Here is a 21,847-nt window from a genome sequence, read left to right on the forward strand (position 1 = left end):
GATCTATCTGATTATGAGTTTTACCATCTGGAGAAGACCAGGTATATTTATGGATATCTTTATGTTTAAAAGTGGTACTTTTCACAATTAAATTCTTTGATGTTGCAAAAGTAATCAATCTTATACCATTATCATTACTTAATTCATGAAGACTTTCTTTACCAATCGTGGGTTTAAATGTCTCTTCTTTGCCAATCTGTGCATTACAGTCACCTAACAGAATTTTCATATCATACTGAGAAAATTTATCAAAGACCTGTTCTAACTCTGTATAAAAATCATCTTTAGTATTATCATCTTTATCTTCCGTTGGTGCATGTATGTTTATTAAAATAATTTTACACCACCTACCCTGTAAAACTGCATATGATATCCTATCATTAATAAATTCTACTGTTTTAAGAGCCGAGATAATTCTATTATTTATGAAAAAGCCTGTTCCAAAATTATGATTTTCAGTACCACCATAGAAAAAAGTATAATTTTTAGTTTTACAATTCCCTTCTCCTGGCCACCTAACTTCCTGGACAGCTACTACATCTAATTTATACTTAACTATCTCATTAACTGTACACTGAAATGCCCCAGGCCGGTAAAGTCTCAGAACATTCCAGGTGCCTAATTTAATATCCTTATTCCTAACGTAGATCTTATCCTTAGTCCAGGGACCTCCCAAAGTAGTCCCCACCCGGAGATCCGAACGGGGGACTATTTTACCTCCGGAATATTTTACCTTGGGAACATCCATGGCCTTATATTGCTGTTTCTTGACAATTTTTTTACAGTGCAGAGTTGTCAGCTCTACGCCTAACCCCCAATATGAATGGAGGAACTACTACACAAGAGAAACACAAACACATTAGACAGCACAATTACTACACAAGACGAACACAAACACATTAGACAGTACAACTACTACACAAGACACACATAAACACATTACAACTATTCATTCATTCATTGTTTTCTGCCTAATTGGCAGGTTTTTCACTGCAATCTCCAGCTTTCCCTGTTCTCTGCCTTACGCTTCGTAATAGCATACGACCCAGTTAATTTAATATCATCCATAAGCTGATATCTCTTTCTTCCACGGACTTTTCTTCCTTCAACCATTCCCTCCAAGGCATCTCTTAGCAGGCAGTTTCTTCTTAGACAGTGTCCTAACCAGTTTCTTTTCCTCTTCTTGATGGTCTCCAGTATAGATCTTTTTTCACCAACTCTTTTCAGTACGGCTTCGTTTCTTACCTTGTCCGTCCATTTTACACGCTCCATTTTTCGCCATGTCCACATTTCAAAAGCTTCGAGTCGTTTCTCTTCATTTCTTCTCAACGTCCAGGTTTCTGCACCATATAGTGCTACACTCCACACAAAACATTTCACTAATCTCTTCCTTAGACCTATGTCCATGGGTCCACAAAAAACATTTTTTCTTCTATTGAAAGCTTCTTTTGCTATTGCGATTCTCATTTTCACTTCTTGGTTGCAGCTCATGTCACTGCTTACAGTGCATCCGAGGTACTTGAAGCTATCCACTTGCTGGATTCTTTCACTGTTTGCTCTCACATTAATATTCCTTGGTTTCCGTCCTATAACCATTGCCTTTGTCTTCTTTACATTAATCTTCATCCCATACTGCTCACAGCTGCTGTTTAACTCTTCTAACATACTATTTATGGTTATTTCATCCTCAGCGAATAAAGCCATGTCATCAGCAAATCTTATGCAGTTTATTCTTCTTCCTCCTAATTTGACACCTCCTGTGCCCTGGAAACAAGTTTTCACTATATCTTCTAAATAAATATTAAACAAAGTAGGCGATAGGCAGCATCCTTGTCGTACGCCTCTTCCAATTTCACAGCCTTCTGTCATTTCGTCTCCTGTTCTCACTTTAACTCGTTGATTCATGTATAAGTTGCTTAGAAGTATTCTCTCTTTCCAATCTACACCAATTTTCTTCAGAATTTCTAAAAGTTTAACCCAATTCACTCTATCAAAGGCTTTCTCCAGGTCTACAAATACTACAAACACCTCCTTTCCTTTCTCTAAATATCATTCCCCAATGGTCCTCAGTAAACCAATTGCATCCCTTGTACCTCTTCCTTTCCTGAAACCAAACTGTTCTTCCTCTAACTCGCCACTGACCTTCGAGTATAGGCGTCTGTTCAGAATTCTTAGAAGAATTTTTGCCGAGTGAGATATCAAACTGATTGTCCTGTACTCAGAACATTTTCTGGCATTGCTTTTCTTCTGCAGAGGTACCAAAACAGTCTCCGTGAAATCTTGTGGCCAATCCCCTTTCTCATAGATTTCATTGCATAAGTGCAGTATTTCTCTTTTTCCATCTCCCAGGCATTTGATAAGTTCAACAGGAATTTCATCAGTGCCCGTTGCTTTCCCATTCCTCATTTCTTTGAGTGCTTGCTCAAATTCTTCATTCAGGATATAGTATCCTTTCTCATCGTCAGGCACGTCGTCTTCATTTTCTACATTCAGACTGTCTGGGCGATTCTCTTTCTGGTAGAGCTCTTCAACGTACTTTCCCCACACATTCGATATTCCTTTTTTGTCTGTGATTTCACATCCTTCCTCGTCTTCTATCATCCACATTGTTTTCCATTTCTTCTTTTGGAAGCCCAAGCAGTTTACTTCACGATACATCAAGTCATACCTTCCTCTTTTTTCCAGTTCTTCAATTCCTTCACATTTTTGTTTCATCCATTGTTCTTTTGCCCTGTCATTTTCTCTTCTTAGCTGGTTATTCAGTATCTTGTAATTATGTCTTCCCTCTTCTGTATTTACATTCTTCCATTTTCTCCGTTCCTCCATTTTTTCCAGCATACTTTCAGTAATCCATGGTTTCTTTGCACTTTTCCTTTCCCTGTAGCCTATTGTTTCATCCACTGCCTTCTGTAAGCAGCTTTTTATTCCATCCCACATCTCATCCTTATTGTTACAACTAGCTTTAAACTTATTATAGTTTCCTATAACACAATATAAACACAAACACACCACAACTACTACACAATATAAACATAAACAAACTACACACCACAACTACTACACAAGACACACATAAAAAAAACATTACTTATACTTAAACAAATAAACACCTGCACAAATGTTATCTTAAAAAGGTGTGAAGAAATAAAAATTTTGTCTAACATGTAAGTTAGAGCGCATGATGTTCATGCATGAATGCATGGATTTTGCATTGTGGTAATGACTTACTTTGATGAGAATTGCAGCTTTTACTTGCTTTTAAGCTGGTTCTCATGGTTTTTGGGCATTACCTTTGATTTCCGCTTGTAGTAATAATAAACAAATTGGGTTCCCATGGCATTGTGGTCATGGTAGCAATGAGCCTTGTACTTGATTGGAGTAGTGGATGCTACTGACCTAACTACATTAACTATTTCCAATTTATCCGGAAAAGATCCCGTTCCAAATATTTTCACACGCAAATATTGTATTATATCCATTGCCTTTAACTTCAGTAAACACAGTACTAGCACGAATACTAAACCACTAACAGCTAAACAAATATTAAATTATCGAAAAGCTACAACACGCATTCAATTCCCTGCGCCAATCTTCTATTGTGGTTCCTTCCTGCTTGACACAGAATTAAATTCCCTATTGATGCTGAAAAATTCCCTTTCCCAGCTTTATATTCCCTACGATGCGCGAGGTTCTATAAGTTCGAATCATTGCGTTTTTTGTTTATACATTTTACATTCAAACATCTTTTATCATTATGATCATTTTTAATCTAAAGAGGGGGGAAAGCAACTTAAATTACCTAATATATGTGTACGTATAGGCTATATATAATTTATTTCTGATAGCTTTCCCTTTTAAAAATTATTCATTTCTGTAAAAGAAGTACTCTCACTGGTTTTTAAGGCTACAAAGAAAATAATCATAATTGCATTTTAAAATACAAAAATGAAAAAAGTAAGCATATAAATAGTTTAATTACTTCATTAATCGATTGATTAAATTGTTATTTAATTTATTTCTGATAATAGTTTTCACAGTTTTCCATAGCATTTAGTCATGATTTCAGTTGACAAGAACAAAATAATCTTATTTCAAAACATAGAGCAAAAAGAAATCCAACGCGCTTAAGTTAAAAACCCCTTACATTGGAAGCCTGGAGAGAACAAAACAGGGGTTCCTTCGTAACACGATTTCTTGAAAACCATTTTACACATTTGAATCAACTTTGTGATAAATTGATTAGAAAGGATGAATCTTAACAGTAAAAGTTGAAACTTTTCCCCTACTACTATATTTTAGAAGATATTCGTTGTCAAATATCTCAATATTTGCATAAGGAACCAGCCTTTTCCGTGTCGAGCGTTTCGATGATGACGTCATGCATCCATGGACAACTGCACATACGATCTGCGCCGCCGAACGAGCACCCCCTGGGCAACACTGACCTTCATCCTGCTGCTTTCGTATCGCGGCCGTTCGTCATTGTTACCTGGAGTTTAGTTCCGAGTAACACGTAGTGACAATGGCTGCGCCCGTTCAGAATCCCGCCAAATGTGAAGTGCGCTCCGTCGTACGTTATCTCCATGCAAAAGGCGAGTGCCCAGCGGATATCTTCTGACTGATTTCATGCCTCCTGGCACCACAATTAATGTTGCTGGATATTGTTAAACCTTGCAACGCCTTCGACGGGCCATTCAGAACAAACGCAGGGGAATATTGACAAGAGGTGTCCGCCTGCTTCATGACAACGCTCGGGCTCACACAGCGAATTTCACCACGGCGCTTTGGACCATCCGCCATACAGCCTGGACCTTGCGCCCAGCGACTTCCACTTGTTGCTTTACCTTAAGAAACATCTTGCAGATCAACACTTCCAGGATGATGAAGATATCAAGAACGAAGTTAAAATGTGGTTCCAGCAGCAGGCGGCAGAATTCTATGACTGTGGAATACAGAAGCTAGTACCTAGACTTAACAAGTGTTTGGACAATGACCGAAATTATGTGGAAAATAACTCACGTAACACTAAATATGTAGTGGACATGTTTTCAAAAACATTTTTTTTGAATGAATACTAACCGTTGTAATCTTTCTTTCCGGACACGCCTCGTATTTATGCAGTCGTACAATGCATAATCGCGAGAAACTCCTTATTACACATTTTCTGCAAATGAAGTACAGGAATCGTAGTCATGGACAGTGGAGCCAGGTGTCGAAAGGAAGAAAAACACCAGAATGTATGAAAATAAACCAATTTTGGTGTAACAGCTCTACAGGTCGTGGAAGTACCATCCAGTGTACCATTAGCTGCTTGAGAATTAAGGTGATGCTCTGCTGTTAAATGTCTTGGCGGTTCATTGAAGCAAATCCCTCCAAGGGACTAATACCTTCGCTACTTTCTATCGACCGGTTGTCAACGTTGCATTAATTTCTCAAGGAACGCATTGTAATTGGATTTCGGGGGGTTGCTAATTGGCAAAAGCATCGAGTCCTCATTAAATTTTCAGAGTAGGTCATAACAAAACAGTTTCGTACCCATTTTGCACTGAAATTGCTAAACATACTGGATTATGCGGACGGAAGGGAGCCCCAAGGCGAGTACATTACAGGTTAGGTCAGTCAATTAGGCACGTGCGTTCGAAAACTTTTCTGCTGTTTATATTGGTTTACGTGCTTAGGAACTCTTTCTTCACGATAAATAAGCAACGAGTGTTCTGGAGACTTTTTCGTAGTATAGTTGAAATTACAAAGGGTTGTTTTTGGCCTTGTCTCGACTTGCAAGCAGCGTTCTCTTTTCTCGTCATTTTACGCCGCTCTATTTACTTTTTGGGATAATCGCGACGATGAGGACGAAAACATAAACTGACGAAATTAATGGTGGAATAAACACAACATACATCAACGTTTCATCCAGGGTTCAAACATAGGACCTCTGGCTTCGTAATGCGTTGCGATGACCATTCCTCCACAGAGGCTGGCTCGCTCTCGTTTTCAGACTCGTCTCGCAACTTAAACTCCAGTCTCGTTATCGTCTTGGCCTCGGAGGCGACTATTGGCGCGATTTGTTGTAAGCAGTGATGTGCCGTAGACTAAGTTTACGTCTACATGCGTTGTCTACACGTAATCTACGCGTAGATTACATTGGATTGTAGTTTATAAACTACGTAGATAATCTAAAGTGCATTTTCAAGGGTTTCATGAAAGGAAAGTGACATTTTCAACTATATTGGTTCATAACGAAATGAAAAGAATCCTATTTACAACTAATTTATATTCTCTTCTATCATCAACCATGAAAGAAGATAAATAGTATGCAAAAAACAACAACAGATGGCAGTCGTGAGGTAAGAGTGGTCTTTTCCCTATAAAACACTAGAATATTTCCTATATTAGGTTTTTTCCTAGGTGAGAAATTGTTCGAATTTGGAAGGGAGCGTGTGAAAAGTTATTCTTGCACATCAGCAACTGATACGCAGTATAATTTTCTTTTACTTCCACGGCGCCCTTTGCTAAGTTATCACCTTTCGCTATGTTGCTTACATAGACTACGTAATCTACGTGTATAAAATAGTCTACACCGGGAATGACAAACTGAGCACTGACGTTCGCAGACCCGAAATTTTGAGAAAATGAACATTTTCCAATAAGAGCAGTGAAGAACTTTGGAAAACCTAGAGTGGTAATTGCAAATTCGCCTCAAAATGACCCCCAATTGCCATTTTGGAGAGTGGAAAATTTAAAATACCCGATATATTTTATTGTGTATGCCGTGCCCTTAGAAAACAGATATGCACTATTCACCTTTAGAATTCCAGCCCTTCCCGAAAAATTCTACGTACGCCTGTGAAAAGGGGTCTGTTGTTTACAAGGCTCCTTACTATAAAGGGCCACCCAGATGGCGCAGTGGTAGCGTCATCGCCTTTTAATCAAGGAGTCCCGGGTTCGATACCCGGTGGAGGCACACAATAGTTCGGAACCCACTTTAAACTGTAGGTCCAGTCCCGAATCAAACCAAACCAAACCTTACCCTAAACAATATACACGACTATCCTATAACTAATCAGTTATATATCCACTTGGTATGCAATTGGTAAATTTTTCAAATATCATACCAAAATCTCGAAAGAGACTAAGGGTAAAAGTTTTTGTCTCGTCCCAATTCTTACAAGTGTATCTTGATCTCGGTCTCGAATTTCGTATCTTATCATCTATCACAACCATCTCTACTTTGATGCACGTGACCTTGAAGCAGAAGTCCCAAACAAGACCGCTTGCAACAATTTTGAATAGTTATCTTGTCATGAATAACGTTGCTCACCACACCAAACATTTCCCGTCTCGCCTAGTTTTCGATTATTTTTGAGACGAGACGAGATGGTATTTTCACCAGACGAGACAGACCGAACAAAGTTTTGTCTTGTCTCGTTGGCAACACTATTTATTAACATACAAGGTTAACTGGATATTATCCATTGTCTAGTGCTTTAAACTATAGGTGGGTTTCATGTGACCTCAGGATGTGCGCACAGCCGCCATGTTTGCGGCCAATTCTATTTGTAATTTGCAAGGAAATATCCACTACTTGGCGTTCGTTACATCTGCAGGAACTTAAATCACCAATGTCTGTGCTAAGCCCGCATCACACGGAACTGGATTACCAGTAGGTATGCCCTAGTTGGCGCTGGACTGGCTACCCATTTGCTACTTTCGCCTCACACGATACTTATCAGCGTACTTGTCGATAGAATTTTGTCCCCATCTAGAGGTCACGAGTGAAGTTGTAATGGCGGCCGAGTGAGATGTAAACAATGTATCACTTCACATTTTTAAAAGCCGATAACTATTCAACCGAGAGAAATAACGTTTCGTATAAAATGTTATTAGGTACAAAACAATGGCGCCGCTTAAATACATGCTTTACAACGTTTACTGTACACGTATGGAAGAATATTTTAGTTGTTTCAAATGTACACACCGTGTACTCAGCATAGATGGTGTAATTCGACGTGCCTTTCATGCTGTATACGTTATACATTGCTGGAGTAACACTATGAAACCACAGACAAAAACGCTTCTTTGCATACTCACAGATTATCTTCACATGGCGAAACTTTGCTCTGATTGGCTGTTCCACAGAATCCAGTCGAGGAAAGCAAGTAGCAATTAGAACATGTTCTATTCCTCGAAACCAGTCAAGTAGTCAGCCAGGCGGCCGTGAATTCTACCTAGAAAGTCAGTTCAGCGCCATCTAGGGCATTCCTACTAGAAATCCAGTTCCGTGTGATAGGGGCTTTAGTACAGTCCAGCCAGGGAAGACAAAACAACCTGCAAAGGTCTATTACAAACGCGAGAGGGGAAGCAGGTAGAAGCACCAACCAAACTACACTGTGATATTTCGTTTATATAGATTTGCTTGCTTTCATTTTCATTCTGAACCCTTCCATAATTTGAAACATATCTCTACATACTTCATTGATGTTTCCACAGCAAACGATTTTCACGGAACCTTTTCCTTCCCAAAATGTCTTTGCTGCCACAGACGTCCAGGTGCCAGACCGGAAACGTGAGCCTTTTATATGGGTCAACTTTAAGCCAAAAATTTCGTAGAGAGAGGGCGACGAGCGTATCTTCATATTTCCACTTGTAACAACTATGTTGAAGATTGTGAGTCATTGCACCACACAAGATTGTAATTTTTAAATTTACTAAGAAGTATATAACTCTACGTATTACACTCTGCAAGTGAGTACAAATAATTTCTTGGCAAAAATGAGAACTTAACAAGCTCTAATGTGCATCTCTGCCATATTTCTAGCCCCAGGATAATGCACGGCTTCAAACAAGAGCTCATCGTTTTCAGTCTGTGATTTCTGCCGTCACCCACCGTAAACTTCGACAGGTTTTTAGAGGTTTTCGTCCTGTGGAGCCCATGCAGTGGACGTTACAGAAGTGATGTTTAGTAGTTACACCAATCAGTATCTTGTGAAGAGATATGACTATAGGCCATCTCGTTGGTCAGCAATAGGGTTGCCAAAAATGCCATTATGTACATGTCGATGTTACCCCTGTTGTCGAGGTAACTTCGACACCCCGTGAAAAACAATCTGTTGTTGAAGTTGACGCCTCATGGGGTGAACTTCGACAACAGAAAATCGTAGGGGCAAGCGTTATTGTGATTCTTTGACAAAAGTGGAGTACCAGGGTTGCCAAAACAACCCTTCCTTTACTACAAACGTAAGTCGTACATATACAGGAGTAATAAACAAAAACAAAACAGAACCAAATGAAAAGAAACACTGTCTTGAAGTTCCTTTTCTCTGCGATAGAACAGTTCTAATCCTCCGAGCATACCTCGCAACGGAAGTACGGGTTCGCGGTTCCCTTATTGCAGACACCACAGATCCACTTGTTTCAGGTGATGCACTGGATCCAGTCTGGGCCGTGGTAGTGCTCATAGTCGCATTTGCAAATTATTATCGTCTCCTCCTCGTCTGCAAGAACGCGGGGGCGGCCCACCACACTTCCGTGCTTCCCTCTGACCCTGCCCAGAAGCGTCATTCTTGGCACTACTGCCTTCCTGGCGGCTGCAGCAATCGACATCCCATCAGTAACAAGTTTGATCGCCTGCCCCATCTTCCTGGGGTCGTAGTGCTTGCACTTCCTAGGCATGGTACCTTCTGCTTCACCTTCAAGACAAGATCTTATGACCATTTGAAGCGTGCCTTTGTTTCAAACGCAGCTGCGAATGGGATATCACACTACCCTGTCGAAGTTACCCCTGAAGTCGAAGTTATCCCCTTTTACGGCATATTTTGACCAAGTCCAGTTGGGGCATGCGCACTTCTGTCCATGGTTTTAGCTAAGGTAGCCGGACTGTATCTCCCACAATGTTTTTGTGACGTAGGTGACGTTTCGAGAGAGCACCTCTTCTCTCGTCTTCAGGTAAAATTTCTTTTCCCTGTGGTGGGAATCGAACCTGCGACAGACCTATGATTTTACCACAGATCCGTTGCTCTAGCCATCTACTCCACAGAGTAGTGGGGTAGTTAAACGCATTTGCTAGTATAACTTACATATTCAAATTTCTTGACATGATCCTCTATTATCGCTTTAATCTGTGGTTTTAAAGTAAAATTAATCTCAATATTTAAAAGAATATAATCTGATGTATTCACCCTAAAAGAAGGTGAATGAGTTAGAAAAACCTTGCGGTGGCAGATGTTCGCGCTGTTGCCACGTCGGAGCACAGCCCCGTGTGTTCTGAGGTTTAAGATAATGAACGATCTCGTTGTAGAGTTGGTCTTTGTAATCCATGCGATACAAACTGACAGTATTTGCTCGAAAGGTCAACAATGACACAAAAGTCCTCCGGAGAGAGATCGGTCTGACGCTCGAACTACGTGGCCAGGTTGACGTTGCCACACAGTGCGCGGGAACCAGCGACTTTTGTTCCGCTCTCGCTTTGCCTTTCCCATATGTGGCACCAGCACAATTCTGCCCAGTCACCTATTTTCATGGTCGTGCGTTTAGTCATGAATCTCTAGACAAGAAAACCCAGGAATTGAGAACGCTTGCACAAAGTTTTAAACAGTTGTCTCGTCAAGAATTCCTAGACCGCTTACACCAGATGCGACGGTGCTATCCCGTCACGATGAAGGCTGAAGAAGAATGATGATAGGGTTACCTAAACCGGAAATAATCTTATCTACGAAGAGATCAAGAACTACAATATGCGGATTGTAATTATTTAGAACACAAATCCGAAACGCGCCAATTTTTTTAAAAAAAATCTCCAGATCCCTAAAGCGATTTTTCAAGCCAGACTCGACGAAAATGTCCCGGACCAAAAGTAAATATATTAAAAATTTGAATTCGGGGGGGTTGGGGGAATCAGAACGGTTCTGAGGTGATTTAATCTCTCTAATGTATTCATTAGAGGAGAGGGTAGATTGAAATTACTCGGGGGGAGGCATTCTTCGTGCGTTTGTAATGCTCTTACAGAAAAGCGTCTATCTTATCATGGAAATTAATGGAAATTTCAATCTAATGAAATCTCCCTCATCCTTCCCAACTAAACCCTTTGCCGCGCAATGTAGAACATAGGAAAAGAGAGGGAAAGTTCAATACGAGTTCAAAATCGGATCAAACCTTAAGGCGGCATGGTTCTGTGTTGGCTAATTGTGGAATTTGATATAAGGGTTCGTTCAGAATTTGATTTTTCGAGTCGAGTCGGAAATTTCCAGCTGTGTGAGGGTTTATATTATTAATAACAGCCTACAACCAGTGCTGTATAAAAGCCGATATTTCTTGTTTATAGACAGTGATGTGCCGTAAACTATAAGTAGGAATGTGAAAAATTCGCGCGCGCGAATTTCGCGGAAATATAAAATTATAGATGTATAGTTTCTTTGGCTAATACGTTACTAAACACGTATGCTGACGTGAAAAATTTGTTCCCGAATTTTTGCAAATCTTTCCTTATTTACGAATTTCGCCACAACGTAAATTTTCCTCGAATTATTTTCTCTTTCTTTCAAAAGTGAGTTTTTATGCCAATATATTTGCATATCTTTTCTATTCTTATTTATTCATTTTTTGAAAATTTCATAAAGTTATTCGCAACAGGAATGAAAGATGAAAATAATTTTATGGGGAAAGGTTTGTTGATTGTTTGGTTTTTCTTTATTTTACTTCGATTTTCTGCCACCTTTGGCTAATCGCTAAGATGAGGATGAGTGATGATATGTTGAAATTGATGAAGTCGCAAAGAACGCCCAGGCTGGGATTCGAACCCGGGACCTCTGGCGTCTTAAGTGATTGTATCAACTTTATAAAGGGACACTTGCAAAAACACCCAGGCCAAGGCCGTGATTCGAACCCGGGACCCCTGGTGTGGTAGAGCTGTGATAACCACTTCGCCACGGATGTTGGCAATATCGGAGAAGGGCCATAGGCGTGCGCAGACCCTCTGGTTAGGGGGAGGTGGAGGCAAAGGCTTTGATGAGAGTTCAATCGGAGAAAGGATAACCTCATTTCATCTCATTGTTTTATTGTGTTGATGGGTATGGAGCAAGGGCGTGTCTAGTGTGTGTCCGGACCCACGAAAAATCACTGTATTAGAAGAATTCAAACTTCCGTGGAACCAATGTTAATGTTCCTTGTCACCCTACTTCATTCCCCCTCTCTGTAATTCAGAGAGTATTTTACATATAAATATGGTTCCGTACAGCAGATCAAAACTACTACACATAATTTATTCATTTCCAACGTTGACGGCGATAAATAGGGGCGTGGGGGGACAAAGCAGTTGCTGCCCCTTACACTTTTGTCACAATTTGACCCCCGCAGTATGACCTTTTAATGCTAAGCCATGCCTGCAAAGATAAACTAAACTGCCCTTGTCTCACTCTTGTCACCCAATTGCCGCTAATGATTTCCAATGTATGAACAATTTATTCTGCAAACACGTAGAGGTAACACAACTAAGGCATAAAGTGTGTGGGAGTGTTCATAACAAGAAATTTGCTAGAGAACGAAGTTGGATAGTTCAATTTCCCCTTCCCCACCGCAGTAGTTGCTTGGTATTTTCACTTAATATTTTAAAGAACATTAATATTGTTCAATAACTGTGATAACATTCCTCTACACTAAATTTCTAAGTGAGAGTATTAGGGGGGGCAACTGCCCCCTCTTGACCGCCGTGCGCACGCCAATGGACACAAACAGTTACAATCACCACGTACAGTTGGATCCAGTAGTATTGCTCGGCTATTTTCATTAATTTTTCTCTTACATCCTGTGTGTTTTTAAGCGGTGGATTTTTATGTATGCTGGTGCAGAAGTTATCAACATGGCGATGGACAATTTGCACGGTAATCCCACTGCACATAACTTACAAAAACAAGAATTTACTCCACATTCGGGAGTTTCATACGAAACCTGTACTTGACAATGATCGTATATTTGTATTTAAGCTGAAGAAGCCGATAAAATACGTGTTAACAGACATGATGGAAATCGAACTATGAAAAAAATGCGTGTGTACCGTTATAACTTTGGAAATGAACAATCAGAACTTGAGCCCGTGTTTTTGAACAGAATACAGAGCACGAAGTATTTCAATTTCTTAGAAATATACTTCCAACAGACGAGAAGAGTCGAACTATTTTGTCTTGGCGATTGCCGTGACATCTATCGGGTAACTCATTAGTGATAAATGATTCCTGGCCATTGGAATGTGTGTTCATAATCACGATGTCAAGATAGGTAACGTCGTATGTTATTGACTGGTGATGTGATGGATGATAACGAAGCTTCAGAAGTAAAAATCGTTAGACATTTTGAGTAAGTTGAACGGATATATCGAACTAAAGGCATTTTCTATTGTTACCGCGGCCGATACCAATCCAGCACGATAAGAAACGCAGCAGTCAGTAGAACGAGGTTCACGTAGTACTCTTTCCCGCCACGTCATGTCTCTCGGCGCCACTGCTGTTGTCTGGATGGTCTTCGGCGTAATCCCCGCTCCCCACTTCCCTTTCCAGAACTAGGATCGGCCGCCGTAATAGTAGAAAAGACCTATAGTGATCAATTTCGCGTACATTTAGAGCAATATACAGAAGTAAATTATAGTGTACCAATGTAAGTATGATGTATTGGAAGACATACCAATATCACTGAATTACGGGTGAGTGGGGGCGGGGAACAAAACCCAATCTCTCGGCGCTTTCTATGCAATCGTGAGCAAAGAATGTTGCTCGAATCCCGGCCTGGCATGAGTGCTTCATTCTTCGATTTCATCATATCATCCTCATCTTCGCGATTATAGTCAAACGTAGCAGAAAAGCTATGTAAAATAAATCAAATGAAAGCATCCACGCGTATTTTTTTCGTTTTTAAGTCCACTTTCTGTAGAGATGGGCTAATCGGGACTGGACCTACAGTTTAAAGTAGGATACGAACCACTATGTGCCTCCACCAGGTATCGAACCCGGGATCCCTTGATTACAAGGCGACGACGTTACCACTACGTCATCGAGAAGGCCCCGCACCCACACGTAAACAACGGTTGTTTACATTTTAAGTGTAGACAGTGTGAACTATGTAACAAGGCGACGAGCGTGAACTTAACAGCACACATTATAGAAATGAAACAGAATTATCCTGCGTTTCAATTGTTGGAGAGTTTGAGAAGTGCTTTGTACTCTTATTTGCAATCAGTGGCGCAAGAACGTTTTTATTTGGGGGGGTACAAAATTCAGCCTCCCATATATATGTATGTATGTATACACACACACACACCACACACACTACTTCACAGGTACCACTTGTAATTAGGTATAACGTGAAGGCATGGGAAATATTCCATTTTAGAGCATCACACACAAATTTCCTGTTTTTAAATCCAAAATTTGGATAAATAATTGTTATTTCTTTGATTTTCTTAGAATTTATGCTTATTTTATAAACAGATTTTAAGACCAGATAACAATTCCAAAACATATATAGCTCTGGACCTTGTTGTGGGCTCATTTTGAATTTAACGGAACGGAAAATCAGGAGTTCGAAATGTGAAAATTATGAACAAAGATAATTTTAATGCAGGGTGAGATTAAAGGGGGTAAGGAGGATTCCCCTTCCTCTATCTTGAGCCATCCCAAACAGGAACAATCATCTCCCACCCACTGGATATACGAGGGAGAATCAAATGAAAACCGCAAAAGTGACATTAAAAATATTTTTTTTCTCTCTAGTCGTTTGGAAATTTGCAGACACAGTCCTTGACGTCTTTCCGAGCTGGTAGTACGAAGCAGTACCGGTAGGTGAGGTTGGATGTGAGTAACAGCTGATTCAAGATGGCGGCACCACTACGCAGTTGCACCAAGCAGGAGCAGCGTGGAGTTATTCGATTTTTATGGAGTGAAGGTGTGAAACCGGTTGATATTCATCGGAGAATGCAGACGAAGTATCGGGATACCTGTCTGTCACAGCGGCAAGTCTACGATATGTGCAAGAAATTCGCAGAAGACTTTATTGACTGATGCTTCCCGTCCGGGGCAGGCTCATCGAGTTGTAACAGAGGAGTCAGTCCATAGCCGCAGCAGATCGGCTTATTCAGGAAAACCGGCGTGTCACCCTGGCTGAAATGGCTTCCTTGCTGAATAGGAGCTTCGGTTCAGTACAACACATAGCGCATGACGAACACCGCTACAGGAACTGAAAGTCCGTCGGGTTGACGCATGTCAAGAGCTACTGAGTCGTTATGAAGAGGAGGGTGAGGATTTTCTAGCTCACATTGTCAACGGGGATGAAAGTTGGGTGCACCATTTTCAACCAGAGACGAAACGTGCAAGCAAAGAATGGCGACATTCGTCTTCGCCGAAACCAAAGAAGTTTCGCAGCCAGCGCTCTGCAGGGAAAGTCATGTTGACTTTATTCTGGGAAAAGAAAGGCCCTATTCTGGAACAGTACATGCCCCCACGTACGACAGTGACTAGTGCCGCCTACACCGACCTTCTCAAGAACCATTTGAGGCCAGCGATACGCACAAAGCGAAGGGGATTGCTGAGTGCAGGCGTTTTTGCTTCAACATGATGACGCCCGTCCTCATTCTGCTCGTGAAACCATGAAAACCATCGACGACCTACGCTTTAAGTGCCTACCACATCCGCCATACTCGCCAGATTTGGCAAGATCTGATTTCCACATCTTTGGTCCATTAAAGGAGCACGTTGAAGGGCAGAGGTTCAAGTCTGATGAAGACGTCCAATTGGCGGTACACGAGTAGCTACAGAGTCAACCGAAAGAATTTTTCTCACGCGGTATCGAAGCACTACCTATCTGATGGCGTAAGTGCATTGAACTGGGAGGGGACTATATAGAAAAATAATGTACAATCAAACATTATCCCTGCATCAAAATAGTGGAAAAAAATTAATTGCGGTTTTCATTTGATTCTCCCTCGTACAAACCATATTATTGAATATATCATACTTATAGAGTTCCACTTCAGTTCAGCTCAATTTACTCGTAATTTTAAAGTCCCATGGCTACAAATAAAAATATCTTTAAACAATTTATGGCAGATGTGTACCACATCAAATGACATGTATTCGGTACTTTATCAGACATCTAGAGTGCGTTGTGTTAAAAAAAAAAATACTGAGTTGAGGTGGTTCTCGATCAACTCTTAAGAAGTCTAACTTTGGAATATTTGCAAAACATTTGACAAAGCATTTATTTGTAATATAAATAGTTGTACTCGATGAACTGAAAGTACATTACATATACAAAACCGAAATCGTTCAGATCTCAGAGCAAGCAAGGAAAACCATACTCTAGAAAGGTTTTTTTTCCCAATCTATGGTGGACAAGGTTTCCTTTCGTATGTAGTGGTATTAAATGCAGATATACAGGGTGTTACTAAAGTTAGTTTCCAACGCTTAGGAGGTGATTCTACAACTGAAAATAAACATAAAAGTTCATGTGACGAAATGCCTAAAACGGTACCCATTCCGAGTCATTGAAGTGGGAAAAAGTGGGAAAATTATGTTTACAAGAAAATAGTGGCACAACGGCCAACCATATGACCGTGGCGTAGGGCGTTCGACAAAGAAATGCGGCATGCTCTATTCAAAAAAGCACATGGCAGATGTGTGAAGTTGATGCGCAAGGGAAGCGAATGGGTCTGTTGAAGTCATGGGGGTAGGGAAGGGTTTAGCGAGATGTGTTATCCACGGAAAGTGATATGTGGAGACTGACAACTAAGAAGAAAGCGAATATCCGTAGTGGACATCACCATTACGTAGAAAAACAAAGATGGTGGTGGTACTGCGCTAGGTTTCATATGTGTCGACATGTTCACTGTGTGCAGAGTGGATGTGCCGAGGGAACCACACCACAGACGATGTTCAAACTGTCTGCCATTAACTTCCACGCAGAGATGACAACGCCGAATCAAGGATTGTCTAGTGCGAGCAAACAACCCCGCGGTGTCTGCTATCGTCGCTGCGGCGACATTAATACGTGCAACGAGATCCTCGGCCGACACGACAGGTGTTTGTATACGAGGCGTTTCATCTCTCCCCATAGAAAAAGGTGCAGGGAAGTGATGTCCGGCGATCTTGCTGGCCACGGCACAGGCCCATTCCTACCAATACACCGATTGTGGAACAAGCCATTGAGGAAGTGACGCACATTTTGGGCGAAATGTGGTGGTGCACGATCGTGTTGGAACCATAGTGCTTGCCTCGGTGACAAGGGAACGTCCTCCAACAGTTCAGGCAAAACATCACGATGAAATGCATGATATGTACCACCACACAGGCGAACAGGGATAATGTACGGCCCAATCAAATGGTCATGCACCACACTTTAACCGCAAACCTGTGCTGATGGTGTGCCACGTGTATCGGCGATTGGGGCAGTTTACTTTCTGTTGGCATTAAGAGGCTATAGTGCGGGGGCAAAAGTGACAATAACTGAAGGGGGGAACTATCCTTCTCTCGCCCACTTTAATCGCCTTCACTGGTGCTAGCCAAACAGAATGTATGAAACATTCTCGTGATTAATTGAAAGATGTATCACTTCTGTCTCACAACCGCCAGGTGTTTGTTGTCCATACTTTACTTTTTCCCAACAGATGGTGCTTTGAAGAGAATGCTACAAGCTTTGATGTAAATAGGATTGCTTTCATCTAGGTATAAACAAACTTGATTAAAAAAAGAACTTTTCCTGCAAAACAATGTCAGAAATTAATCTTGTCAACGTGGGCTGTGTAAACTACACTTGCGTGCAAAGAAATAGACCCACCTCACACTTGTGACATAAAATCTTTACTTGTTCTTACTTGTTTTTTCAAGTGGCACATAAAATGATGTTGAGACAAATAGAGCGTATAATCCTTCTTATATGTAGATAAAGTTCAGTAATAAATACGTATGATATAAATAAATTTAATAACATTTTATGTTATGTGTATAAAATGATTACATGATGACATTACGCTAAGGGGATGCTTGTTGGCGTAGGTTTATAGCGTATGGTACATCACTGGAAACAACTTGTGATATCTTAGCCAGAGCCCTAAATCATAAACGACTGAAGAAGAAAGCTTATGTAAAATTATTTTTTTACCACAATTGTTGACTCTGTTAGAATGTTATCGAATGTTCTAACCATGAATTTATAAATTAGGTGAAATTGCGGTTACAATCTTAACATCTAGTGCATCTTTTGATTTTTTTTCTTTTTTTTGCTTCTGCCGTCCCAAAAACTACATTAGGATACCATGACGAGTGAGCGTCTGAATGATCTTATGTTATTAGTCAGTTTGTCCTCAATGTTGGAAATTCCAGCAAGTTAGAAACCATGTATTTTCACTATCTGCACTCACTGGCATACGTAGTATTCTTTTTCGGGAGGGGCAGGAATTGTAAGGATGGATAGTACATAGCTGCTTTCAGTGACGGCGATTAGGGGGGGGGCAGTTGCCCTCAAACTTTTCGCCACTTTTGCCCCCGCACTATGCTAAATCTTATCCACAAAGGGAAATATTCAGTCTTTGCCCCCCCACCCGGTTTTGGGACCCAATCGCCGCCACTGGCTGCTTTCTAGGTGTGGGGGCTGCAAACACAATATTTCGTATTTTTAGAACTTTTCACTCTCAAAAATGGCAAATCGGTGGTTATTTTAAGGGCGGTTTGCATTTGCCACTCGTATATCCCGTGTTCTTCACGGTTTGTATTTGAAAATGTATATTTTCTCAAAATTTCGGAGGGGGCTGTAGCCCCATTGGCCTTCCTGCGTACGCCAGTGTGTCTGCACCAATAACCTCCCAGTTGTCTCATGATGACGGACTTTTCAATTACCCTGTATTTGGAAAGCCAAGCAATGTTTTCGTGAGGAAAGATTTTTCATAATCTGGAAAATCTGTGAAACTTAATGAGCTTGCACAATGTGGGTGTAATAATGCTGAGAGTGGCAACCACAAATGTTTTGGGCTAAAAGCAGTATATAACGCTGAACCATCGAAATCGGGTTATAAAACCAGCTTTTGATGCTGGAGAATCATTTTATTGCACCAACCACTGCCCACGCCACAATTTCCAATCTATTTCTGATGCCAGACTGGCGGGCCATTCAGCTCTTGACGAGCACAAACAATTGAACGAGTAGCTTTTTAAAAATTGATGCAGTGTTGACATTAGATTCTGCTTTTGTTGACACGAGCATTGTTTCAAACGTCCCGGCTATTCCACTTAACGTGAGATAGCATTGTCCCTCACTGATGGTCATTTTGCTTCACTCTATTGCGTGAAGTTCCTCTTCATTCTTAGCCTCCGTTGAACTTTGCATACAGTTTCTCGCGATCACGTTGTTCTGACATCTATTTATAGTCTGGCACGCTTTGTAAACACGTTTTTGAATAGTTAACGAAGTTACAGCGAGACATGAAGTGGCAGTTATCGTCCATAATAACTCATCACACCGTTTTTATTGCCACTCGGCAACAGGCGAGGTATATTAATGGCAGTGTAGCCAGATGCATTAATCAATTCTTCCCCATGGGCGGCAAATATTACTAGTTTGTTTTAGCACGAACTGCTACATGTCGTTGCTGCTTTGATAAATTGAACGAGTAACGAATTCGTCGATAACGAGCGGAAGACTGCACTTCAGTTTCGATGACAGAGAACAAAGGTGTTGTAATTAGGGGTCGGTATGGAATTGCTGAATAGTGTGACCAATGCAGGAACGGCGACAAATTTAAATGTATTGAACCAGAAAATCCACAAGGCCTGTTTTAAGAAAACAGATAGGGTGGTTTTAAGAGCAATTATAGATGCTTACGAAGCAAGGGTTTTGCACATTCTCGTCCAATGTTGCGAATTAAACTTTGGGGAAGCATATGCACAGCTAGATACACGTGTAAACAGAAAAAACACATATCTTCAATGAAACCCTTTCTCCTTTCTCTCTCTGCTTCTGTTCCTCGATCTCTCTCTTTCTCTCTCTCTCTCTCCTTCTCTTCATAGTTATCAATCTCTCTCTCTCTCTCTCTGTCCTTCTCTTCATAGTTTTCAATCTCTCTCTCTCTCTCTCTCTCTCTCCTCCTCTTCATAGTTTTCAATCTCTCTCTTCCTCCCTCCCCTTCTCTCTCCCTCCCCCTCCAACCTCTCTCTCTCTCTCTCTCTGCCTCCCTTCTCTTTCTCCTGACCTTCTCTCTCTCTCTGTGTTTTTTTGGGATGTAAGGGGGTGACCTTCCACGCAGTACACCCAATTGTCAACCTCACTTCCACGTAGTACACCCTGGACTGCTTTTGCAGACTAACGAGGCTCTGGCGACTGGCCCCATGGACAGTATAATTCTGTGTGTTGTCCTGTTCTTTGTCCTTATGTGTGCTGGGTGGCACTTTAGAGCCTCAGCTTTTAACCTAAGTCAGAATATTTTAAGATTTTAGTTATTCGACATTACAGTTATGTTACTTGTTATGGTAAGGGGATGGATCCAGTATAACGTGACGGGTGCAAAATAGCCTAAGTGCTGACGCACACGCACTTAAAATTTTAAATACAAATTATCTGTGTTTCTCTGTTTCTATCTTTTTCTATCTTTCTGTTTCTCTCTATTTCTCTACCTGTCTTCTTTTATTTCTTTCTCTCCCCCTCTCTCTCTCTCACTGCACTTCTTCTCCTTTTCTTTCTCTGACTCTCTTTCTCCTTCACCTCTCTCTCTGGCCGTTGCCTCCCTCTTTCATCACTTCTCTCTCTTTTTCTCATCTCGTTCTTATCCCCAATTGCAACGTCCCCACATAAATAATATTGTTATGAATAAAACTGAGCACCTACTTATTTCTCGAATTTTTGAAGCAACTGCTCCATTTCCTATTAATACAATGACTGAGAACCTGCTCAGACCGGGGCAAGTACTCTCTCAGTAAGTGTCTGGCTTAGTTGTGAGCATGTGCTCCCATTTTGATGTGAATATAAAAAGAGTAGATTATTAATAAATCTGCATTTGTATTTTGGGGATGATTTTCTCTACCCCTTTCTGATGTGGATAAATTGATGAAATCGTCGACGTAGCAAACATAATGAAACGACTATATTTTATTCAGGATTCGAATGTAGGACTACAGATGAAATTATGTAAATATGTTATAAAAAGTTCACAAACAGAACAGAAATTTATGGAATATACACATGTCGGTTTCCTCACTGGGTTAATCCGCATCAATTCGGCTATTTTCGTAACTGTTCGGTTGTTTCCGTTTTCATTCGATTATTTTCGTAACTACTCGGTTAATTCCGCACCCATTCGGTTATTTTCGTAACTATTCGATTATTTTATACGAAGCAAGAAATTCGACGAGATCGACTGTGACTTGAGAGAGAGAAAGAAGCATTGAAACCAGCGTATAAAACGATTGTTGTGGTATACGACGCAGTAGCAGTATGAACGTATTACAATTATAACATAATTGCAACGCTCAAGTGTCTTGAAACGTTCCTCGATTGCAATAGGGCAATGAACGAGGTTTCGACAAGCAAGGAATGGTGAAAACATGGCTACTTACGTTGCTGCTGTAGGCTGAAATGTAGGCCACCGGGAGGTTTGTGCGCTTTCAGCTGCAGGGCGTAGTTGACTATGCACGGCGCCGTGACCTTGAGGAAGTGCTCCCTGGCAGTGGAGTCCAGATCATCTTCCAGGTACTTCCGGAAACCGTTGAACAAGGTGGGGTCCGGGCGGTCAGGCTCATCCGGATCCAGTCCCACGCTGTAGATAGAATGCATATCGGTCAACATTAAGAAAATAACGGAAATTGAATCAAATAAGTAAAAAAAA

At 40.9% G+C, this 21,847-nt stretch overlaps 1 protein-coding gene across 1 annotated transcript in view; it reads right to left on the bottom strand.

The window, feature by feature from the left end:
- LOC145993945 (uncharacterized) overlaps positions 1–21,847 on the bottom strand; it is a 372,994-nt gene that overhangs the window by 71,747 nt on the left and 279,400 nt on the right. The window contains exon 4 of the mRNA XM_083129916.1: positions 21,579–21,778. Within this exon, the coding sequence (XP_082986042.1) occupies positions 21,579–21,778 (200 nt within the window). The remainder of the gene's footprint in view (positions 1–21,578; positions 21,779–21,847) is intronic.

This window comes from Lepisma saccharinum, chromosome 10 (genome assembly GCF_977018435.1).
Source record: "Lepisma saccharinum chromosome 10, izLepSacc3.1, whole genome shotgun sequence".
Lineage (NCBI taxonomy): Eukaryota > Metazoa > Arthropoda > Insecta > Zygentoma > Lepismatidae > Lepisma > Lepisma saccharinum.